General features: G+C 46.1%; 1 protein-coding gene across 1 annotated transcript in view; it reads right to left on the minus strand.

The window, feature by feature from the left end:
* Positions 1-13,114, minus strand: part of FSTL1 (follistatin like 1) — a 28,965-nt gene continuing 15,851 nt past the window's right edge. Inside the window, exons 7-11 of the mRNA XM_035141235.3 lie at positions 7,959-8,077; positions 7,231-7,343; positions 6,884-6,994; positions 3,081-3,178; positions 1-1,491 (exon numbers count right to left, since the gene is read on the minus strand). Of these exons, the coding sequence (XP_034997126.3) occupies positions 1,447-1,491; positions 3,081-3,178; positions 6,884-6,994; positions 7,231-7,343; positions 7,959-8,077 (486 nt within the window). The 3' untranslated portion in view covers positions 1-1,446. The remainder of the gene's footprint in view (positions 1,492-3,080; positions 3,179-6,883; positions 6,995-7,230; positions 7,344-7,958; positions 8,078-13,114) is intronic.

The following is a 13,114-nucleotide window of genomic DNA, read 5'->3' on the forward strand; positions in this document are numbered from 1 at the left end:
TTTACTATACCACTGCGGGGAGATTGAGTCCCCTGATTTTATTGCCAAAATTCCTAAATAGCATGGAACAGTCTCTGGTATCACACCAACAAATGCAATGTATTTATGGGTTTGCATATTCTCCTTCCTTTACTTGGTGTTTCACTTCCCTCCCTTGATGGAGGTTCTTTCCTTTCACTGCATGGAAAAAGTTGTGTCAGCACTCAATCAGCAACCTGCTTGGATACTCCAGCTGTGCAAGTGTCCTTTTGGAAATTACAGAACCAGTCCCTAAGTAAAGAAGCACCGGGAACTTACACATCTTAGTGACTGGAGTTCCAAAATTGCTTCCATAGCCTGATGAGAACTTATACATGTTTTGCCTGACGTAATATTTTCTTCCATTTAATGTAACGGGATTGGCCTTCAATTCTTCCTGAATTCTTCCTGAAGTGAATAATTCTTCCCTTCCTTGAAGGAAGGGAGACAGTCTCCTTTGAAAACCCTATCCAGCTCTATTCATACATGAACTAAGGGCTCTTTACCATAAAGGATGCTGAAAATATCAAATCCAGACGGGCCCCGTATGCTCTGAGCCCCTCCGTGTGCTGCACTGATTTGACTTCTTTGATACATGCAGCTATAATACAAAGCATGAACCAGAAGTACAGCATTTTTCAGTAACTATAAACAATATCTATAAATCAAAGATACAAAAAGCTCAGTTAAAAGTCATTACTTAAAAAAAGAAGAATCAGTGTAAGAGTGTGATAAGAAAATATACTGTAGCACCTTTGCAAAGAGAGAGGGAAAGAAAATGAGGTCACTTTGGAACTCAATGCACTGGGCTATCTGGCTTCTGGCAGAGATTTGGTCTGTGTTCACCAGGAAACCCCCTTACACAGGCACAGTAAACCAGTCTGAACGGCCAGTTATTCTTTGGGAGCAGAGTATGGACAGGAAAGGGAAGACAGGACAAAAGTTGTTCATGTGTGAAAACAGAAAAGCCAGTGATCAAGATCATGAGGCGTAGCAATATCCCATGCAATACATGCTTAGCCATAGGCACTTCCTTTCCAAGTCCCTGAAGTTATGGTCGTAGCTTTTAGGCTATCAGCAAAACTCAAGAGAGGTAGCAAGATCCCACACATGATATGAGCTCAGGTGTTAGGGATGCTACACCCTAAGTTCCAGAGCTGGAATTATTTGTGGCCCTCACTAATGCCCTCAGTTCAGTTCCTTTCCTCATTGTAAAAAACAAACCATGATACAGAGGGGTTTCTCTTAAATTTTAAAAGAACCTTTTTTTTCCTTTGCCCCCCCCCCATTGCTATACAATGTAAATATCTGTGACTGGGCAACAAGTCCTACATATATTTGCATATTGAAATCAGCACTGAAGGAAGACTGGTGGGTGAGTCAGGGAACACACACCGGCTCCAGGCATCTTCCACTTGCCCGTTTCGCTTACATCTCTTTGGTGGTCGTTCGCTTGGTCTTCTCAGATGTCTCCTGGAAAGGAAAAGGAGAGGAATCTATTGGTCGCACTGTGATTTCACAAGCTGGTGCCAGGATAGGGTGCCCACAGAAAGAAAAACCTACTTATCTGGTCCACTTTATATACTCAGTTCTTATATTAACAACAGGACACAGTTCTTCCCCCACCCCACTAAGATCTGTCTGGGATGAAAACATGCTGAATATGGGGCTGGAACAAATATTTAAATGTTTCAGTTCCAGAACTGCTGTTTCAGGACCCAGAATCACACTTCTGATTTGAGTATTTGTCTATGTGACCGGGAATCTGTCCCCCGCCCCAATTATATTTAACTATGAACCATCTGCAAAGGCCCGCTTGAGGAAAGTTTTCACTTCTCTTGTAACACTAGTACTCAGGGCCACTCGATTTGTGGGATGCTATCCCCAGAGAGGCTCACCTGGCACCTTCATTACATATCTTTAGGCACCAGGTGACAATGTTTCTCTTAGGCTTAGGCTGACTGAACATTCAACGGCCATTTAAATGTGTTTGCAAAAGAGGGTTATTGGTTTGTTCTTGTTCTTGTTTTATTATGTGTTTTGTGTTCTCTTTTTTATATTGTGAAATGCCTTGTTATCTTCAGATGAAGGACGGTATACAAATTTAATAAATAGTAGTAGTAGTAGTAGTAAAGGTAAAGGGACCCCTGACCATTAGGTCCAGTCGTGACCGACTCTGGGGTTGCGCGCTCATCTCGCATTATTGGCCAAGGGAGCCAGCGTACAGCTTCCAGGTCATGTGGCCAGCATGACAAAGCCGCTTCTGGCGAACCAGAGCAGCACACGGAAACGCCATTTACCTTCCCGCTGTAGTGGTCCCTATTTATCTACTTGCACTTTGACGTGCTTTCGAACTGCTAGGTTGGCAGGAGCTGGGACCAAGCAACGGGAGCTCACCCCGTCACAGGGATTCGAACCGCCTTCTGATTAGCAAGCCCTAGGCTCTGTGGTTTAACCCACAGCGCCACCTGCATAGTAGTAGTATTAATAATTATAAAACACAACACAAACACTGCCCACTAGTGTTGACAAGATACATAAAAATGGATTTTGGAGACATAAAACTGGAAGTGCCAGGCCCGTCTCAAGACGGTCGGGCGCCCTGGCGCAGAGATCGCTCCAGCGCCCCCGCCCTGGTGGGCGGTTGAAGCGCGCAGCATGGCTTTCGCACGGCTTTGCCGCACAGCGCCCTCCTGCCAGCCCCGCGCCACCGAGACTACCCCTAGAGCCGGGCCTGGGAAGTGCTTACCGTATGTGTGGACAAAGGTGCACAAATGTACCACGTGTAAACAGTGACTCGTTTATGTGTTAAAGCTCTAGTGCGGACACAGGCTCAGGGCATGAGGTTCTGTCCATCTGCCTGCATAAAATTCCTTCTTGAATTTGGTGACCAGGCAAGTCGCTAAAACAAAACTGGCTCGAGTTATGTTGTATCCCTAGTTATTCTCAGCAGCCTCCAATAGGTACAGAATCTTATAGCTGTTCGGCAGAAAGACCTATAGAAATAAATATATAGCCAGCATATTTGCAAGGCAAAGAAATCTCTACAGTCCCCTTCTGACCTGATGCTTTTGCAGCTCCTGAACATATCTGGCCAGTTCTTCTTCAGTCATCTTATCTTCAGGCTGCTGCCCTTCAAAAGGCACTTTCTGGTTCTTGCCTACAAGGATAAGTGGATTACACAACTGTCACAGTTGGCAGAGTACAATGTTTAGGAAATTCAAGGCAAAGAGGGTAAAGGTAGAATCAGAGCACGTTCTACCACCACATCAAATTTAACACAAAGTGTTGGCTCTGTTGACGAAAAGACAGAAACCACTGAGGTTATATACTAACAAGGAGAAAGAAGTTGGCTTAGAAATATCATATCATATGATAGGGATGTTCAAGGTGAAATTAGAATCAGAGTTGGAAGAGACCACAAGGGCCATCCAGTCCAACCCCCTGCCAAGCAGGAAACACCATCAAAGCATTCTTGACATATGGCTGTCAAGCCTCCGCTTAAAGACCTCCAAAGAAGGAGACTCCACCACACTCCTTGGTAGCAAATTCCACTGCCGAACAGCTCTTACTGTCAGGAAGTTCTTCCTAATGTTTAGGTGGAATCTTCTTTCTTGAAGTTTGAATCCATTGCTCCGTGTCCGCTTTTCTGGAGCAGCAGAAAACAACCTTTCTCCCTCCTCTATATGACATCCTTTTATATATTTGAACATGGCTATCATATCACCCCTTAACCTTCTCTTCTCCAGGCTAAACATACCTAGCTCCCTAAGCCGTTCCTCATAAGGCATCGTTTCCAGGCCTTTGACCATTTTGGTTGCCCTCTTCTGGACACGTTCATAGACACACCGCCAAATTAGTCTAACCTTTGCAAAACCCCAATTCCAACTGCCCACTCGTCATCTTTGCAGGAGCTACAGAACCCTGGGGTAAGCAGCAATAATACTGAAATGAACTTCCTTAATGTACCCAAGAACTAATGATGAAACCAATTCATCTCATTCTCTTCCCTCATCCCCACCCCCTTTGGTAAGTATCTTGAAACCATTCACATAACCTTCCCAGGCCTGTGACAGTTTTCAGGTAAAACAGTAGCACACTACTAGACCCCGTTTGCCATTTGGTGCAATTGCTTACTACTTGGTGCAATCACTTAAAATTCTCGCTGATGAGCTCATCATGGCAGCCTGTCATCCTGTTAGACTAGGCTTTTTCAGCAACAGTTAGTGAGAAAATTGAATGGGCCAGTCAAAGACTGAGAGGTAAAAGTACTGTCACTGGTTTAAAACATGATGAAGGAAAGGCAGATCATCAGTTTTATGCCTGGCATATAGTGAGATTCAAAGAGAGGCAGAAGGAATGGTTACAAGACTAAAACAAAAAAAGAGCTGGAGTTCTCCCCCTTATAAAGGGATCAGGAAGAGGAAACATAATAAAAGGGACTCTCCTCGCATAATAATAAGATGCCATCCAAAAGGAGCTGGGGTTTGGGCAGCTGAATAAATGCAAATTTTAAGATGATCAAAGGCAACACTGCAGGGCAGACTTTCTAATTAGATTACAGAGTTTATTGTCGCTTTGTTGTGCCCCCTCCTGGCCAGCAGCGTTGCAGCGTCTGCTGTTTATCCTGCCTGTTCAAGCTTCCCCATTGCTCTCCTGGCCTTAGATCTAGAGGGTTGTTGTTGTTGTTTAGTGTCTAACTCTTCGTGACCCCATGGACCAGAGCACGCCAGGCACTCCTGTTTTCCACTGCCTCCCGCAGTTTCGTCAAACTCATGTTGGTAGCTTCGAGAACACTGTCCAAACATCTCGTCCTCTGTCGTCCCCTTCTCCTTGTGCCCTCAATCTTTCCCAGCATCAGGGTCTTTTCCAGGGAGTCTTCTCTTCTCATGAGGTGGCCAAAGTATTGGAGCCTCAGCTTCACGATCTGTCCTTCCAGTGAGCACTCAGGGCTGATTTCCTTCAGAATTGATAGGTTTGATCTTTTTGCAATCCATGGGACTCTCAAGAGTCTCTTCCAGCACCATAATTCAAAGCATCAATTCTTCGGCGATCAGCCTTCTTTATGGTCCAGCTCTCACTTCCATACATCACTACTGGGAAAACCATAGCTCTAACTATATGGACCTTTGTCGGCAATGTGATGTCTCTGCTTTTTAAGATGCTGTCTAGGTTTGTCGTTGCTTTTCTCCCAAGAAGCAGGCGTTTTTTTTTAATTTTGTGACTGCTGTCACCATTTGCAGTGATCATGGAACCCAAGAAAGTAAAATCTCTCACTGCCTCCATTTCTTCCCCTTCTATTTGCCAGGAGGTGATGGGACCAGTGGCCAGTGGATCCTTCATGGATCACTGCCTTGTCGTGGCAAAGGGGCTTGAATAACTCAGAGAAGCTATAAGCTATGCTGTGCAGGGCCACCCAAGACGGACAGGTCATAGCTGAGAGTTTAGACTGAATGTGATCCACCTGGAGAAGGAACTGGCAAACCACTCCAGTATTTTGCCAAGAAAACTCCATGGACAAAGACAACAGGACAAAGATCTAGAGGGTAAGTGGTTTAAATTCACCCATGTCCTCCTCAGCTTTGGCTGAACAAAGGCACAAGCTCCCACTTCCTTCAGCCATATGCATGGCTGTGAACAGCAAAGTTTCCCAGGAAATTTCTCCTTTCTCACAAGACATGTTGGCCTCTAGCTCCCAAAAGGAATTGCTTGCACCCTGGACCCTCCACAGTGTATGCTGGGCCTTCATCTGCCATGGGCAGCCTAGGGGAAATGGACCACCCTGAGGGTACAGGCAAGGTCACAGGTCAAGATCAATAATTTCATGTAATCCCAAGAAATGTAACAAACAAACAAAATCAGAGTCAAACCAAATGCATCTGTGGTTATTATTGAAGGGTGGAACAAAAGAGCAAACATCCTCTCCCCTTTTGCTCACCTAAGTTTTTAGTGTTGCCATAATTTGTTTTCCTCTCATGGAAGGGTGGACATATTTCTATTTTGTAATGTGGGATCGGTCTTTCCACTCACCCCATTTCCTTTGTTCTCCCTGGTTTCCATCTGGCAGTACTAAATTGACATTTGGCTTTTCAGAACTTTCTTTTGATACAAATTACAATCTGAGATAAGAGTCATGTTTACATTTACTATATATTTGGAAAGCTGATTGTTTATCTCTTTGCTGTGCATTGGAGCTCCTCCTAAGATAGTGTAACCTAATTTTGCATGAGGGTTCCTGGGGTAAAAGAGGAACAGGTTTTCATCTCTGGATACAATAATACAGTTGCACCTTGGTTTTCGAACAGCTTAGTTCTCGAACATTTCGGCTCCCGAACACTGCAAAACCAGAAGTGACTGTTCCGGTTTGCAAACTATCTTTGGAAGCCGAACGTCCGACGGGGCTTCCAATTGGCTGCAAGAGCTTCCTGCAGCCAATCAGAAGCCGCACTTTGGTTTCCAAACGTTTTGTAAGTCGAACGGACTTCCGGAATGGATTCCATTCATTTGAACCAATTCCCATGGTCCTCTGATGCCTTCAAATAAATAATGCCCAAGTAGTCCCCAGAACTGAAGTGACCAGAATAGTACATTGGGAGTATATTGGGTACTGGGAAAATGGCATATTGAGAATAGTATATTGGGTATTGGGAGAAAGGTCTCTTCTATCATGAAAACAACATTTCCCGATTTCCAGGTTATAAAATAACTGATCCCAGACCAAGGATGGTTCATGGGATTTTGATCTGGAACTCCTTCTGCATTCAAGTTCTTAGAGCAAGAAGCCAATGGTCAAGATATCACATTTCTTTCCTCTGAGGAAGAAATAGTGTTCTAAAAAGATCCAAGATTTCCTTGGTCGACATACCTTCACAGGTCATGGCAGTACACACCCAATTCCCACAGGCACAGACACAACGGTTACACTCCACTTGGGTCTCTGCTCCATCTTCATATGTTTCATCTTCCAGGGCACATTCTAGAAAGATCACAGAGAATGGAATATGGTCTCAATGTACTGTATATGAAACCTGTGGCTTACTGTGATATGTGACTTATAACATATGGGTAATGATAGAGCAGACTAAAGATTAATGACTAATCAGAGACAGGTTGATAAGACACTGGGTGGTTTTTGAGACACATTTCCACCCCTCAATCTTTCTGCTCTTTTAGGAACCTCAGTCTCTCTCTGTGCAGACAAGGTGTTCCTACTTTTTTCTGGTGGGTTGAAGGCTGGATTGAGGCATTTCAAAAATTCATTGAAGCTAAGCTTCCAGTCAGCATTCTCATCAGAGAGCTCAATGAGGGCATCTACGCAGAGTCCCCTGCAAGAAACACAAAAAAATACAAGCATCAGCCTAGAAGAAAACACAGCAAAGCAGGAATAGCTAACATGTTTACAGTGAAATGTTGTCTAATCGTTTCACTGGAATTTTCTGAACATGTGAAGCAGCCCACCAGATTATCGGCATTCAATGGCTGCTGATTCTTCCTATGGTCTAAACATGACCAACTATTCCTTCTCAGGTAACTTGACAAGTTCCACAATCATCACTGGCAGTTACTAAACACTTTTCCAGGCAAATGCAGAAGAACAGGAATGTAGGGTTAGGTTCAAATACTTGGTCATTAGTCTTGCTGCTTTAAAAACATACAGTAGGTGACAAGGTTTTTTGCCTGGCAAAGGACAAGAACGGGAGCTTTCTGATAGATTTGTCTACTGTTTGAATCAGCAGGATTCCAGATCATGACTAGAACCACCCTGTGATACGTACAAGCTAACAGCGTACTGTTTTTGCTTGCGTTCCTGTAAAGCAGGGGCAGACCGTGGGCCTAATTAGATCTGCAATGGGTCCCAATTTGATCAGGGGAAAGAATCACGAAACTAAGTGCCATTTGTAGTTTGAATCTCATTCGCTTTGATTTCTGCCCCAAGCTACCTGAGCAACTTGTTGGTCTCTTGATTCACATAGGTGGTGATGTTGACCGCTGTCTCATTTTGTTCCACAAACTTCAGGAACTCACTGGAATCCAGGCGAGAATCCCCATCGTCGAAATTCTACAGAAGTACAAAGCAGCATGCAAGAAAGGCTGAAAACAACAGTGCTGCTTCCACGGACCATTAGCTATTTCCTTTCACAACTTCCACTACTTGTTCACTTGAATGTAGCAGTGGATGACATGGAGGGGCTGTGTTGCTCACCTGACCTCCATGCAGGTGAATCACTGCAGAGGGGAGGAGCATAGTGGTGGGAAGGCTAGTGTGGTGTCAGTGCACTAGGAGGAACACTGGAGTGACTCCACCAGTGTGTTTGCTCTGTGACCATCCATGTCAGGCTTCGGAGAAACGGCTTCCTCCCCTGCTTTGGCCGTGCATCAGCAGAACAAAGCAATTAGAGTCTCTTACCAGTTTAAGAGTGTTTAATGATCACAGCAAAAGAACACAGCAGCCATTCTCGGAGCGAAGGTGCTCCCAATTAAGTTTTCCTCCTCCTCTCCCCCACAGTCATCGTCACTTCCCCTTCTTGCAACCTGATTTTGCAACCACTGTGCCCTCTGCATAGCAACCTTATCAGCTCTCCTTGCCCTTGAAGAGAGAGGCTGGACACTCTCTAGCAAAGGGGAGTCAGTTATCTCTCTCTCTTCCTGTTCTGCTTCTTCTAGCTGTTCCTCACTCAGCTTTTCCCAGCTGTTGTTTTCCGAACTATGTCCCTCTGCAAACCAATTCTCTAAATCAATACTGCTCCACTGTTCCTGAGCAGCTTCAAGATCCTGGTCAGGAGCAGGAAGAGGGGGAGGTTCCCACTATTCCTCTTCAGAGCTGTAATCCTCAGTCTGGTCTCTGACAATTCAGTTGCCATCACATTGCTCCCTTTCTCCATCTGGCTACGCTGCAGGGACTCAGCCAAACAGCAGCCAGGTGAGTGGCACAGCCTCACTTCGCCACCCACTGCTGCTTGATCTTTATTTGTCAAGTACCTTAAAATCAGCTCAACTGTAATTGAGACAGCATACAAGTATTATATGGCCATACTGGCCACCATAGGAGTCAACACCTAGGGGGCTGTGGGGGCTTCGGACCCCACAATAAAATATTTGAGAGGGGCTGGCCCTCCACATAGTTGATTGGCATCCCCATACAAATGGGATGTGTGCACTGAGTCATGTGGCTGATTGTGCAGGGCAGGGCTTCCCCACAATATTTTATTCAAGTTGGCACTGCTGTCCACTGAAGTTTAGAGACTACAGCTTTACGCTTTCCTTTTACGGGGATGACTTGCTGGATACAACTTGCTTATGTTCAGGTGTGAATGAATGAAAGCCTTATGTGCAGTGGGGAACAAATTCTCTCCCAAATCTGATTAGCTTGACTTCGCTGCCTCAGACCTCTACAGTTTTTTTCCATAGTAAGCTGCTTAATTTTCTGTCTTATTGAAAGGGTCCCAACACTGTTTGTTATTTTTAGATTGTGTGGGAGACTGAATTATACTTGACACAGTTCCCACACACACACACAACCCGCTGTTGTCTATTAAGCTATGTCTTGCACATTTATCTGCAAATCAGGCATAATTATTTTGTTGAGAAATAACAGTTTATCCAACATGAATATACAGACCAGAATACTGTAGTCTGTAATATGGTGATAGTGACTCTCCACAAAGCTGTTTTATCTTCTGAATTAGCCAAGTGTTTACTTGACAATTTCTCATTCATTTACCATCGTGATTGAAGGCTGCTAGAAGATCTAATGTAGGGTTTATTATAGAAGCCTATGAGCTGATCATATCTCTTTTGTAAATATAGAAAAGTAAGTGAAGGCTCAAGGCAGAGGTGAGAATGTAGAATATTCACAAGCTAGTTTGCGAAACAAATTAGTGATTCAGGAAAGTTCACACTAATACTGTTGTGTATTGAGTCAAAGGATTTTATCTCTGTATTATTATTGTCTGTATTTGCATTAGGATAAAGTAACTGCCTTTTGGTTCCAGAGGGTACAGCTACTATTGGTTCATTTAAGCTGCTGTATTTGGATCCTCTGTCTTATTGGTTCCCTCCAAAAGGCAGCACTGTGATTGCCTGATATTGTTCCCTCCAAAATGTATCCCCTTCTAGCTAGTTCCCTGTCCCTATAAATGTAGCCTTCCTGCCCTCACAGTCAGTCTTGTTCACTTTAATAAAGAGTTGTTACTAGAGAACTGTCTCCAGCATGTTATGTCAAGAGAGCTGAAATCACAAACCCCACGTCACAACAACTGGCGACGAGGATGGGATCCGGAATGCTGAGGAGCGGTTAAACACAGCCCTGCCTCAGAGTCCGGATTGCAGCGTAGAACAAGACTCACTGGCCAGCTGAGAAGACGACCCTGCCCGCTAGGACAATGGAGAGTCCAGGGGTATTGGAGCCCTTCCAGCCATCAGAGCCCCACACGTGGGAAGACTACGTCGAACGCTTTGAGTTCTTTGCAGTGGCTCAAGGGATCACCGATGCCAGCAAAAGAAGGGCCACATTCCTGAGCTACTGTGGGCCCGAGACCTTCAAGCTAGCCAAGGCATTACTTGCTCCAGCGAAGCTGAGTGAGACATCTCTCCAAGATATTCTTGTCTGCCTAACAAGCCACTTGGCGCCTACTGAGACCAAGATGGCCTGGCGGATGGAGTTCCATAAGAGGCAGCAGCATGCTGGGGAGTCTGTATCCGCATTTCTGGCTGAACTCCGGAAGCTCGCTCAGCACTGCGGCTTCCAAAATCTGGAAGAGACTCTCCTGGATCGGTTTGTTGGTGGTCTGAGCAGCAAGAAAGCCAGAAGACGCATCGTGGCTAAAGAAGAGGTTACCCTTGCTTCAGCCTTGAAGGAGGCCACCGCCACGGAGAACTATGAAAGAGAGGAGCTTGATGCCAGTCGCAAGGCCACTAAGCCACAGATAGAAGTTGCGCATGCCATGGACGAGCTAGAGGCTACTCCGAGCCAGAGCCCAGTCCGTGGGGTCGAGTTGGTGCGTCAGGCCTGCACAGTGCACAAAGATCACCGAGGCAGTTGCCCAGGTTGTGGCGGAAACCATGGGCGGAAGAGTTGTCGTTTCAGGGATGCTATGTGCCGGACGTGCGGAAAGACGGGTCACATCGCCAGGGTCTGTAGATCGGCGGCGTCGGGAGCGACAGGAGCACCTAGACTGGAGCATCGCAGACCGCCCACAGCAACTCGTTTTCTAAAGGACTGCCACTACGTAACGGAGATCAACGGGAGGGCCGTGCAGTTTCCAGCGCAAGGCAAGGCACACGTCAAGGTGAAGATTGAGGGTCAGCAGTGCAACATGGAGGTGGACTCCGGATCTGCATTCACCATCGTGTCGGACCAGACCGCGAAGACATTCTTCCCCAGGGGTAAGTTGCCCCCTCTGGAGCCCTTCCCGGCAACCTTGCAGTCGTACTCAGCAGGCCGCATCCATGTTATGGGAATGTGTGCTGTGAGAGTACAGTTCCGGGACAAACAGGCTGTACTCAAACTGGTGATTGCGAAGGGCAGTCGCCCCAGTCTCCTGGGCACTGACTGGTTCCCCGCCCTGGGACTGAGTATCTTAGGGCTTAATTCAATCCAAACCTGCCCTGAGATGAGCGAGGCATTATGCAAGGAATTTGCTGGTCTCTTTAATGGAAAACTGGGTTGTTATAAAGGGCCCCCAGTTGACTTCGAGTTGGACCCCGGGGTGGCCCCAATCCGACTCAAACCAAGGCGAGTGCCATTTGCACTGCAACCCAAGATCGAGGCAGAGCTGGATAAATTGGTCAAGCAGGGAGTTCTCTCACCCGTGGACTCTGCTAAGTGGGAGACTCCAATCGTCACGCCCCTTAAAGCAAATGGGGAAGTCAGGATATGTGCAGATTACAAATGTACTATCAATAAGGCACTCAGGGGAAACTCATACCCCATTCCAGTTGTATCACATCTGTTGGCTAAACTGGCTGGGGGCAAGGTGTTCGCCAAAATTGACCTGGCACAAGCTTACCAACAGCTGCCAGTAACCCCACAATCAGCGGAAGCACAGACTATTGTCACACATAAAGGGGCGTTCAGAGTTAACAGATTACAGTTCGGAGTTTGTGTGGCCCCAGGGATTTTTCAAGGGCTCATGGAACGCCTGTTAAGAGGTCTGCCAGGGGTCTTGCCATTTTTTGATGACGTTTTGATTGCTGGAAAAGACCCACAGGAACTGGTTGCGCGTGTCCGTGCAGTGTTGCTCAAGTTCAAGGAGGTGGGATTGCAACTGAAAAAGGAAAAATGCAGTTTTGGGGTGCCAACGGTGGATTTCTTGGGGTTTAAGATTGATGCATCAGGCATCCACCCCACAGATGCTAAGATTAAGGCCATCATCGAGGCACCACGACCACAGAACAAGACAGAGTTGCAGTCATTCCTGGGACTTATTAACTTTTATCATTCGTTCTTACCCCAGAAAGCTTCGGTAGCTGAACCATTACATAGACTTTTGCAGAAAAAGAATGTGTGGCGATGGGGGCGGGAGCAGCAGAAGGCTTTTGACTCCTTGCGAGAAATGCTGAGTAGCAGGAGCGTCCTTGCTCATTATGATGAGTCGAAGCCGCTGGTCCTGGCATGTGATGCCTCTCAATACGGCCTGGGGGCTGTGCTGAGTCATAGGGAACCGGATGGGTCGGAAAAGCCCATCTCTTTCTATTCCCGTACGTTGTCACCCACGGAGCGCAACTATGCTCAAATTGATAAAGAGGCACTAGCAATTGTGTCGGGAATCAAAAGGTTCTATGATTATTTGTACGGTCGCCAATTCTCCATTGAAACGGACCACAAACCACTGTTAGGGTTGTTCAACCCAAACAAACAAACGCCACAAATTCTCTCCCCCAGAATGTTGCGTTGGTCAATATTCCTGAATGGGTTCCAGTACACCTTGACCCATGTGCCGGGGAAACATTTGTGCCACGCTGATGCGCTGAGTCGATTGCCCCTTCCTGGCGGGAGCAATGAGGATCCTGCTCCGGCGGAGCACATTATGATGCTAGAAACACTTCCGGGGGCTCCTGTAACAGCTACGGATATAGCTGAGAAAACGAGGAAAGA

The sequence above is a fragment of the Zootoca vivipara genome, chromosome 15, assembly GCF_965207765.1.
Source record: "Zootoca vivipara chromosome 15, rZooViv2.hap1.1, whole genome shotgun sequence".
NCBI lineage: Eukaryota > Metazoa > Chordata > Lepidosauria > Squamata > Lacertidae > Zootoca > Zootoca vivipara.